Source organism: Triticum urartu, chromosome 6 (assembly GCF_003073215.2).
Source record: "Triticum urartu cultivar G1812 chromosome 6, Tu2.1, whole genome shotgun sequence".
Lineage (NCBI taxonomy): Eukaryota > Viridiplantae > Streptophyta > Magnoliopsida > Poales > Poaceae > Triticum > Triticum urartu.
In genome coordinates this window covers 310,563,502-310,575,530 of record NC_053027.1, presented here as the reverse complement: position 1 = coordinate 310,575,530, position 12,029 = coordinate 310,563,502, and the positions used below count along the sequence as shown (strand labels likewise).

Here is a 12,029-nt window from a genome sequence, read left to right as displayed (position 1 = left end):
CGAGACACCGCCGGCCACAGATTCGGACCGCGGGCACGACATTAACCACCTCGCCAACGAGGTCTGCCGTACAATGCCATCGTCGGGTATCCGGCCCTGGCTAAGTTCATGGTGGTGACCCACCACGGCTACAACGTCCTCAAGATGCCAGGAAGTGGCAGAATCATCACAGTCCCCTGCGAAGAAAGAGACGCGGTGTGCTCCCTTGAGCATGCCTTCCAAGCTGCAGCAATCAATGACCCCGACAGCAAGGGCAAGTACCCTCCTGAGGCCATCCCCAAGAAGAAGAAGCAGCTACTCCGTGCTGGGCCTCAGGAGAACGGCGCCGCAAGTGGTGCCATGTCAGGATCAGCGCCTGCACCTTGGGCACCTCCCTCTGTTGCATAGGAAGGCACGCCCGGCGCCCTCCTCGGGACGGGTTCGGGGGCTCTCTTCTGGAGGGCCACAGACCTTGCCAACATTACGAGGGAGGTGCTCAGGCACAATTTGGAGGTGTGCTTCGTGGCACGTTTCCCTCAGGAGGACACAGGGCGAGGAGCGCCCAGCGCTCAGGAGTTCATTACCAAGACCACTCAGGAACTGCAGGATGCGAGGGCCATGCGCGGTGATCGACGCTCACCTGGCGCAGCTCCCCATCCAGGCGAGGATGTCGGGCTGCGCGTCTGCATCGACGTCCCAAGGCTCAACAGGGCCGCGTCTGAGGAACTGTTCTGGCCTTCACACATGGGACGCTGCGAAAGCCCACTGCACAGCTACGTTCGCATGCCATTCAGCCTGCCGAGCGTGGCATCCGCCTACCAACGCAACTTGCGGCGCGTCCCGGTGGCTCAGGAGGCCAGGCACCGTGCATTCCTGGCGGAGATGGCGACGATCCTCAAGGAACCACCTGGACCCCCAGAGCCTCCCGAGGTTTGGGGCCCTGGTGTCTCATGAGGAGCAACCCCTTTGCCGCGTACCTACAGCTGCCCCAACATTCCTTCATCAACAGAATCAGGTAACATTTTCCAAGTTTATTTAGCTGGGAGCGCCCTCAGGGCTGCATCATTCCCAGGCCGCGTGGGTCCATCCCTGTGGCGTGTATCCCTTTTTATATATTTAGCTTACCTTGCTGGGGTGCCCCTCGGGCTGCATCATCCCCAAGCCGCTCGGGCCTGACCCAGTGGCATGTATCTCCCCTTGAGAGAGTCCTGGACTAAGGGGTCCTCGGGCGTCCGGCCTGTTATCCATGGGCCAGACTGATGGGCTGTGAAGACATGAAGGCCGAAGAATGCATCATGTCCGGATTGGACTCTACTTGGCGTGGAAGGCAAGCTTGGCGACCGAAGATTCCTTCTTATGTAACCGACTCCATGTAAACCCTAGATCCCATCGGTGTCTATATAAACCGAAGGGGATAGTCCGGAAAGGACACCGCATATACTCATTACCATACCCATATAGGCTAGACTTCTAGGGTTTAGCCATTACGATCTCGTGGTAGATCAACTCTTGTAATACTCATATTCATCAAGATCAATCAAGCAGGAAGTAGGGTATTACCTCCATAGAGAGGGCCCGAACCTGGGTAAACATCGTGTCCCCTGTCTCCTGTTACCATCGATCCTAGACGCATAGTTCGGGACCCCCTACCCGAGATCCGCCGGTTTTGACACCGACATTGGTGCTTTCATTGAGAGTTCCACTGTGCCGTCGACAAAAGGTTCGATGGCCCTTTCAACCATCAATAATGACGCTATCCAAGGAGGAACCTTCCTCCCCGGACAGATCTTCGTATTCGGCGGCTTTGTACTGTGGGCCAACTTGCTTGGCCATCTGGAGTAGATCGACAACTATGCCCCTGGCCATCAGGTCAGATTCAGAAGCTTGAATTATGTCGCGGACATCCGTGGAGATTTGATCTTCAACGGATTCGAGATCGCGGCAACCGCTTCCCATCGCCTCGATGAACATGGCTTAAACCTGTCATCGGGCCGCATCCAGGAGATAGCTCCTGTAGCAGCTCTGGCCTTAAATCCGGAGCAGATCAAGTCACCCATAGATGGGAAGCTCGACCCCATCATAGGGGCCACCGATTCCACGGCGCTGGAGCCGCACGCAGATTGAACTTCATATGGTATCCGCACCAATGGTACCTTGGACTCGCCTCCGATGTCGAACTCCGAACCCTGCGAGCCCGCGTATACCGAAATCGATCGGTTATCGATCTTCAAGTTCGGCGCGGCAGATGTCTTCCAACACTCGCCCATGGGTGACATACTAAACTCGCTAAAAAACCTATCCCTGCCAGACGACCCGTCGCCGAACTATGTTCGGTTCGAACTTTTGGCGGATGATGGAGAATTTTGTTTCCCACCCGCCACCCACTTCGTAGCCACTATTGAAGAACTAACCAACACGCGCGACCCCTGCTCCGAAGACATTGACGGTGTGGACGATGATGAGGAGCAAGGCCAGAGCTTACCACCCGCTCGACACGGGATGACCACCTCCTGGTATGATGTGTGTATGATAGACACACCTTACGGCGCTCGCGATGATGAAAAGGAGGATCCGGCCGAGAATAAACCGCCTGGTACACAACCCGGACACATGCACCCTAGGTCACATCGCCCAAGAGAAAACACTTCCAGCACCAGAGAAGACGATACTTCGGACAACAAAAACCCTGTTGAGGTAGAATCCGAGCAGGAGGAACAGGAATGCGGGCAAGACAGCTCTGATGAGCACACCACATATGGGGACTCGGAGGACATCAATTATCTCCCACTCTCCGAGGAAGAGGAGATCCTCGACAACGAGGATTTTATCATGCCCAAGGAACCTCTCGAGCAAGAGCGCTTGAAACGCCAGCTTATAGCCACTGCAAGGAGCCTAAGAAAGAAGCAGCTGCAGCTTCAAGCAAGCCAAGACTTGCTCAATGATAGATGGACCGAGGTCTTGGCCTCCGAAGAATACGGCCTTAACAGCCCAGACAAAAGCCACCCCAAGAGTAGGTGGCTCCCTTAATACGATGGCAGGGCAATGGAGCCCATACCACCACCGAACAATGTGGCGGGCCGGCCACAGTTCGGTCCAGACAAAGCAGCAGCCCAAGCAGAGCACCATACCAACCCATCTGGCTTTCATAACAAAACAGCTCGGGGGAACACTCGCCTATTCGGACACTACAGAGCTGACCACGCGTGGTCCGAGCACCGTAAACGGAGCCTGCCAGAGGTGCTTCATAGTGTGGCCCAACATAGAGGAGCCGCACACCCCCTCTGCTTCACTGATGAAGTAATGGAACACGAATTTCCAGACGGGTTTAAACCCATTAACATCAAATCATACGATGGGACAACAAACCCGCGGTATGGATCGAGGATTACCTCCTCCATATCCACATGGCCCGCGGAGACGACCTCCACGCCATTAAATACCTACCCCTCAAGCTTAAAGGGCTAGCTCGGTACTAGCTAAACAGTTTGCCAGAAAATTCTATTGGCAACTGGGAAGGTTTGGAAGACGCCTTTCGAGACAACTTCCAGGGAACATATGTTCGGCCATTATGCGCCGATGACTTAAGACTCATTGTCCAGGAGCCCGCGAGTTAGCTAGGGAGCTCTGGACCAGGTTCTTAGTCAAAAAGAACCAAATTGACGACTGTTCGGATGCAGAAGCCCTCGCGGCCTTCAAACATAGCGTCCGGGATGAATGGCTCGCGCGTCACCTCGGCCAGGAAGGACCCAAATCCATGACAACCCTTACCGCTCTAATGAACCGCTTCTGCGCGGGAGAAGACAACTGGCTTGCTCGTAAAAGCAACGACGCTAGCGGCCCGGGCACTTCCAAAATCTGAGATGGCAACGGCAAGCCACGACGAACCGAACACAACAGTCGCAGTAAAACACGCGACACAACGGTGAACGCCAGATTTCACAATCCGAAGCCCGGTCAACGGAAGAAGCCACTAAAGGCAAACCAGGATGGACCATCCACCCTTGACAGGATATTGGACCGACCTTGTCAGATTCACGGTCACCCCGATAAGCCAGCTAATCATACCAATCGTAACTGCTAGGTCTTCAAGCAGGCAAGCAAGCTTAACGCTGATCACAAGGGGAGGAGACCACCAGGCGATAAGACGACGGATCGGCTCGCCAGCAGAACGCCAGGGGCCAGAAACAGTTTCCCCCCTACGCTCGATCACTCCGGAAACGCGAATAGCAGTTCGTCTTCCGCCGCCCACGTACTGTACTGGCAAAATTTGCACCACGCGCGCATCACTACGCACTCAAGATACCATGGGCATCGGCGGAAGCACAATACGGACAACCCTGCAAGCATTCCCGTAACGTTTTTTTATCTGTTCACCTTATTTTTCTGTATCATCCCTAAAGAACAGGTGACCAGCTGGACAACATCTACAATGGACTCTATCGGAGTTCGGATCCGTATGCTCACCTAAGGGGCTACTTCCGTTAAGGATTCCCCTCCCCGAGGACGGGCGACGCAGACGTGCGACAAGAGGTCCAAAATAACTTTTTGTGGACCACACTCTCTATTTTGAGCCTGTACTATGCACTCTATCCTTTGATCCCGACCCTGAGCATGTCAAATAGCCGGGTTTGCGGTCATATATATATATATATATATCAAAACGTACCGTGGTCAGAACTATCGCTGCTGTTGACGCACGCGAGGAGATCCGTGCTAAGCAGCTGACCAGAAAAGTTGGCGCGATTTCTTCGGTTTTCTATGCGACTCCCTCCTGTTTTTCATCTGCCAAGGCCACAGCTTTTCTGCTGTTCACACAGACGCGAGCGGACCTGCCTGACCTGGAGCAGCACTGGGTCTATCACGTGCGGCCGTGGGGGACCAAGTGGAACTTCTCGCTGAAACAGAATCTCATCCCGGAACGGATTCCACCACCGACCTGAATCCAAATCGGCACACAGACGTCTCTCTCCACCCCCACCACGCCGACCCTCCTCCTCCTCATAGCACCGGCGCCACTGCCTCGTGCTCTTCCACCACCTCGACTGAACTATAGCGCCGGCCGCTCCCTCGTCCCCTACCCCAGACCGGGCCATCCTCATGGAGATGGAGCAAGACGGACCGGATCGAGTCTCCTTGTCGCCTCCACCACCGGGAGCGACGGGAACCTCCACCGAGATCTGCACGGGGAGGCCGAGGTCCTCGGCCGGTAGGAGCACTTTCCAGTGCGCTCTTTCTCCTTGTCTACCACCTCCGTCGAGAGCCGCGTGACGGCCACCTCCGAACACGCGGCTGCAGCCCATCCATGGTGTCCGTCTAGAGCCTTACGATGGCCACTGTCAAGCCGGGAGCACGGGATCCACACCTCCGACGGGCAACGAGCAGTGCCAACCCTTCTCGTAGTCTGATGAGCCACCGTGGGTTCACCGGCCACAGTCCTGTGGCTCCCGGTTGATCGAGGGATGAGCCAGCTAGCCCGAGGCGAACTGGACGATGCGTGCACACCAAGCGACCACGGCACCAGCTGGTCGCTTAGGCCAACTACCACGCGTGCAGGCACTGCCGTTTCACCATGTGTCCGCCGCGGCTGTTGATGGCCTCCCGCCTCAATCTGCCGGTCGGCTGGATACGACGACCCTGCGATGCACACATTGGGAGGACGTGAGCGGGCCGTGGTGGGGAGCAGGAGCAGCTGTGGTGTGAAAGGATTGCCGCTGCCAACGCAAATCACACCAAAATCCCTCACGCTATGTTTGGATGTATGCATTGGGAGCCTTGGCATTGCATTGGGTTGAATATCAATATCACACTATATTGGTATTGAGATTGAATGCCAATATTTTTGTTTGGGTGCTTAGATATTCGGAACACGGACTTGATATTGAGGTCGAATGCCAAATGTTGTTTGGATTGTCAATGTGAGGCATTGAGTTGTATGAGACTTTGCCAGGAGATCGAGCAAAGAGGAGGCTGGACGCTAGACAGGGGAGAAGGGAGATGGTAGGAGCTCTACGAAAAGAGGAAGGAAACAGTCTTCACGGCCTCCACTGTGCTTAGAACATAATTAATATAAAACTGAAACAAAAGACAAGCGCCGCCCGCGCGCTGCTGTCGTTGTCGTGCCCGTCGCCGTCTCATGCGTCGCCATTGTCGTCCTCGTCGCCAGTGAGTTCGATGTAGGGTGGCGGCGTCCGTTCGCTGTCCGTTGGCTAGGGTTCCACTCCCATAACCGACCATCCCTTCCGTGAAAACAATCTTCCCATCTAGCTTTGGTCTCACTCTTCCTTGTCTTTTTGTGAGTTTTTCTCTCGCCTGTGCACATACATACACGCGGCTACTTATTCCTGCTTGTTGTAGCTGCCATGGCTCGGATACACGCCGCTGATACCCCGTGCGCCCTCATCGTTCGTTACACGAGCTCATCCTCAGAGCTGGCGTTGACTGCCATAGTGAGATGCGAAGTCATCGGAGTAGCTGCGTCCGTGAGCCACCAGTGTCACTGCGTCAGCGACTTGGGCATGTGACCCGATAACCTACAGTTTGCACACTGCCTGCATCAAGGCCATGAGCTAGACCATTCTCCCTTATTTATTTTTGTCTGCCTTTTTTCGATTTTGCTGCTGCACGTGACAACCATCCCTTGCTCTCTTTTCATTTGAGGTGTTGCTACATATCAGCATTTTTTATCCCTTTAGTGACCAGTCGGTGGTTTTATTGGCTTATCGGCTTGCTGTTTGTTGGGTGAGGCTACGGATTAATTTTCACAGTACATACTTCCTCGTTGGAATTTTGGAAGAACTTTTTTAGCTCTGAGCTGTGAGCTTGCTGTGGATCCTAAGCCGTTGTCATCCCGCATCCAAACAGTCTCCAGCTGATTGAATTAGCTGTCGTGGAGACTAAAGTGCCTGAATTCATAGTGACTTATTGCATTGGCTGGATACGGACTATACCAAGGCTGGAGTTGATTAGCTCCATTTAACCGGTCTGCCAAAGTCCATAGAAAATCTTAAACCCTAACCCTGGATTGTTATACTGCATTTGAAACGCTTGGTAAAAATCAGAACGGTAGCTACATATTAGCTTCTATGGTTCTAAAATTAGTACGAAGCAGACCCAGAGGAACCGCATTTTTTATGGAGTGGAGAACCTTTAGCGTGGGATTCAAAGCAATCAAATGAAAAAAACGAAATAGGAAACGGGCTCCGTCACGGTGTGTTGAAACTTGGTACAACTCAACTGGAGATAAAAACAAAAAACCTGCAACCATTAGATGGGCTCGCATGTGACAGGCTGTGTGGGGACAAGCCCCGGGCCTCGTGATTGACAGGTTTGGGCCAGAACTTTTACAGAACGTGGCAGGCTGTGTACAGTAACATATATGTGAGGAAAATCAAATAAGCAGAGAGAAAAGAGACCGATGAGAATGAAAAGTTCCAATCTCGATGCACCATGTACGGTTCAGATAGTTATTACCATATATATATATATATATCAAAACGTACCGTGGTCAGAACTATCGCTGCTGTTTGACGCACGCGAGGAGATCCGTGCTAAGCAGCTGACCAGAAAAGTTGGTATATTATATAGGGCCTGATGGGGATGTTTCCGAACTAGTAAGAAAAAGGCCCAACCCAGGTCGACCTTCCCCGATCCTAATCCCCCACCTGCCGCTCCTCTCGACCCAACCGGCGACGTGCTCGCCGCTCACCCCCAACCGGCGCCGCTGCCACTACCTTGCCCTCAACCGGAGATGCGGCCACCGCCCTGCCCCCAACCAGAGATGTTGTCGCCACCACCGTCACCTGCGCTCACCACCGCCATCGTGGCCCTGACCACCAACCGCGCCTCCGCCGTGACCTCCCCCTGCTTCAACTGCAGCAGCAGCCTCCCTTCCCCTTGCTTCCACGACGGCGGCAGCTCTTCGTCCCCGACCGGTGCAGCGGCTGCCTCCATCCCACCCCGTGAGATCCGCAACAAATGCCCCCATCCACCCCGCGGGATCCGCCACTGCCGGAGCCGCCCTCCGCCCTGCCATGAGTTGCAGCCCCCGCTTCGGCGCGTCGCTGCCGGCAACAGTTCCGGCGATGAAGGGCTTCGCCTTCTCATCGACCTCTGCACGGGGACCTCTGCCGACGGGTACGTGGGATGCAGCAGTTCAATATAGCCCCTCCACGCCGTTCAACTCCTGTAGCCAGCTCGCTAAAGTCAGCTCCCTTCCCTCTACCGCCCAGTCGTCCCACCCTTGGTGTTAGCTCAGGCTGCTACCTCGACGTCACGCGTAGATGCAAGCTGGCCATGGGGTGGCCACCCCTTGTGCGTGACCTGCACAGGCATCTATCGTCGACCTTCTTCGGCGCATGTCATCGACCTTCCCCGGCATCTCTCACGCCATGCGCGGCTCCCTATCCATGTGCCATATCCCGCAGGTGTTGTGCTCTCTGTCTTTTTGCTAGTTCGTTTTCTAGTTCATTTTCCTAAATCTCACATATAAATGCTGGTGTTATGCTCTCTGTCTTTTTGCTGGCTTGTTTGTTCAAGTATATACAGAAGATTTGGAAATTTGTATGTGAAAATTAACTCTTTGTTTAACTCGTTCGTTCTCTCCTAAATCTCAAGTATGTACAGGTGCTGGTGTGCCAGAATAAGATTAAGAAGTTTGTACTATAAAAATCAGTAATTCATTCTTTGTTTAAGATTGTGTACAGAAGATTCAGAAATTTCCCCAATTGATAGTGTGCCCTCAACCTGTTTGTTTTATGCTTATGAGAACTTACTTTAATTTTTCTGTTCTTTTTGCATATAGTGAACATACAAAAGGTCAATGTAAATTGCTTATGTTCCCGTGTGTTTTGCCCTTTTGCTACGTGAGTCTGTAGCTATTTCCTCACTTTGGCGTTAATGCTTGTAAGGAAACTTTTGTAACTAAGCATTCACTTTGATTTTCCTTTGCTTTGCACTGTGACGTACATAGTTTGATGTGCTTTTTTCTCCTGAGCTTATAAGTAGGATGTCCACTATATTCAAAAACTTACTAGTGCTTGTTGTCAGGTCTGTCCCTCCTTCTTCCCCGGCTTGATGTCCTAAGCAGTGGTGGACGCAGCTACCTGAGGGAGCGAAGCCCGGCCTCCCAGCACCCGCAGTCGCACTGGACCCTACAAAAAGTAAATAAATCGCAAGTTCAGAATAAAAAAACCGAGAAGTTCAAAAACAACCTTTACTGCCTTATGTTGTTTGCCAACAATCTTCAGTTTCTTCAGTAGCTCGTGCACATTTTGCCTAAGCTAGTATGTTCAGAATCTTAAATTGATAGTTGACCTACAGGGATAACCATGTTGATGGTGATTGAAGGATTCCTATAATATTATTATAGAGACTGAAGGCCAACTTTTATGCATGATGTGGGAGGATCCCAGGAATTGTTCTTGACCAATCGATGGATTTCGAGAGATGCATTCATTTCTCACAAGTTTCCAGGGGTTCAAGCTCATTTATATAAGGAATGCTGAAGGTTCAACAGCAGCACACTGTTTACTGTTAAGAGCGCCTACAAATTAGCATACTCTCTCAAATCTCAAAGTGGAACACGTGCTTCTTGTTCGTCTAACGAGCTGTATGACCGAAGTATTTGGGACATTATTTGGAAGTCCAAAGTTCCTGGAAGAGTTAGTATTCGGTAGGAGGGTCGCTACAGGCACATTGGCTACCAAGAAGAATAGGTGGAAGCGCTCACTGGAGACCAAAGTGTTTGTAGTATTTGCAGTTGTGTGGAGGAAAATGAATTTCATTCGGTGGTGGCATGCACAAAAAGCAAGGCCTTAAGGAATGAAATGAGAAGACTATGGGAGCTCCCAGGTGAAAATATATTCCAGGAGTCGGGAGAGGATTGGCTGCAGAATCTGTTATCTACTTGCAGCACTGAAACCTGGGCAAAAATTCTACTTCTTTTTTTCCTGAACTTAAAATTCTACTTCTTCTCTGGCGCTGTTGGCACCTGAGAAATGACTGCATTTTTAAGTTGGGGAAAGAGACAGTAGGCCAATCGGCAGCGCTTCTAGAGCAACATGTTGCTGAACTGGGTATTGGTGGCCATGGTTCGCTAGCAGGTTCAGGGGAAGAGGTTGTGCAACATGTTGTTGAACTGGGTATATGGTGAGCATTGGTTTGTCTTAGCTTTTTCAGTTATGTATTGGGAATTACCTAAAGCTCATCCGCATGATACATTGGGTTGTACATGAGAGCCGCTGATTTTATCGAACTACTGTTTTCAATATTTCTTCTTAGTGACCACATATTGTGTTTCTTTTTGTAATAGTGTGTATTCCAAATATTAAAAAAGTAGAGCAGTTTGATGTTTATAAAAATTCACATTTCCCAAGTTATTAAAGAATAAATCCCAACAAGTTGAAATTGAAAAATGGGAGTAGTTTGATGTTATTAAAAAGTAATAAAAAATATTTGCACAAATGAAAACAAAAGAAGTCCGAATTAAAATAACCGAGAAGTTTGAAATTTGTAAAAGCTATTAGCTACATGTTCAAAAGAGAAAACAAAAAATGGTGTCATTTTTGGCATTTTTATAACTGCTAATAAACATCGATGAATTTTTAAAAAAATGTCTACATGAAAAAAGTTGATTCTATTCATAAGCTTTCCAACGGTATATCATATGCTATATTTCAATAAACAATTCAAAAGTGTGGTGTACATCATTCGAAACAAGTTTTACCGTATTAAAAAATATCTTCTAATCCATGGTGAATTTGAGAAAAAATGATCAAAAAGAAAAAAGTTGTGTCTTTTCAGCATGTTTCTGAAGGTATATCATGGGTCTCCCCGCTTTTGGAAAACGGATTTTCCTCGTTTCTAAAAAATAACTAGAAGTTAAAATTTAAAAAACAGAGTGGTTCGATGTTTATTACTACATTAGGATTTTCCCCATTACTAAATAATAAACCAAGGCCAAACTAAAAAAATAGAGCAGCTCAAAATGTATAGAGAAAATGCATTATCCTCGTTTGTACAAAGAAAAGCTAGATGTTCAAATTTAAATAGCAAAGAAGTTCAATTTTTTTCCAATACCAAGAAAGTCAAATTAAGAAAACTCAGTAGTTCAAAAAGTTCATAAAATAGATTTTCTCTGTTTTCAAAAAAGACCTAGAAGTTCAATTGGAAAAAGCATAATAGTTTGATATTTATTTAAAAATTTGGAATTTTCTAATTACTAATGAATAAAACCAATAAGTTCAATTGAAAATAACAAAGAAGTTCGATGTTTCTAGCAAAACTCCAATTTTCACATTTCTAAATAATACACAAAGTTCAAATAAAAAGGTTAGAGAGGTTTGATGTCTATAAAAAACTCAGACTTTTTCGTTACTAAAGCAAAATAGAGAGAAGTTCAAATGGATAATAGTCAGAAGTTCATGCACTGCATGGTGTGTGTTTCGTATAAGAAAAAATAAAAATAAAAAGGTGAAGTCCAAAATTTTGTTGCTAGAAGTTCAAGTGCTCGGCCCAAGAAAGTTCAAAAATTCTTGTGAGAGAGGTTGAACAAAAATACGTGACATAATTTCAAGGTGAAAACAACGAGTTCAACTATTGCAAGGAATGCATTTCAGGGGAGAATAAAAGTATAGAAAACTAAAATCTTAAAAGGTTTGTTGAAAGAAGTTCAAGTGCTCTGTCTGAGGAAGTTCAAAAATTCTTGCGAGAGGTTCACCTTGTATTTCCATGTTCAAAAACACAAAAAAGAAATTGTTTTTGCGTTTTAAAATAACTCTCTCAATCCACAAAGAAGTTCAGTTATTATTTGAGAGCAATTTGATTTCAAAAAGAAATAAATTCGTATTATAAAAATGGAAAAAGTTCATGTACTACATGGTATGTGTTTAATATGAGAAAAATAAATTAAAATGCAAGGTCCAATTTTGTTGTTGTTATAAGTTCAGGTCCTCCGTCGGAGAATGTTAAAAAAATTATTGTGAGAGAGGTTTGTGCAAAAGGAATATCATTTGTGCAACATTGATGAATGTATGAGAAAATTACAAACGAAA

The 12,029-nt window shown here is 48.7% G+C and overlaps 1 protein-coding gene across 2 annotated transcripts; it reads left to right on the top strand.

Annotated features, from left to right (window-relative positions):
- Positions 1–7,589: 7,589 nt before the first annotated feature.
- LOC125513343 lies at positions 7,590–10,285 on the top strand. 2 transcript variants are annotated; one of them, XR_007285868.1, is made up of 4 exons: positions 7,590–8,112; positions 8,208–8,402; positions 9,025–9,137; positions 9,298–10,285. XR_007285868.1 is itself a non-coding variant. In XM_048678438.1 (3 exons), the coding sequence occupies exons 1-3, from the start codon at positions 7,727–7,729 to the stop codon at positions 9,050–9,052; spliced, it is 609 nt and encodes a 202-aa protein (XP_048534395.1). In that variant the 5' UTR covers positions 7,590–7,726; the 3' UTR covers positions 9,053–10,285. The 2 variants fall into 2 exon arrangements, 1 of the variants encoding a protein (XP_048534395.1); XM_048678438.1 differs by having other exon boundaries at positions 9,025–10,285.
- Positions 10,286–12,029: the final 1,744 nt, after the last annotated feature.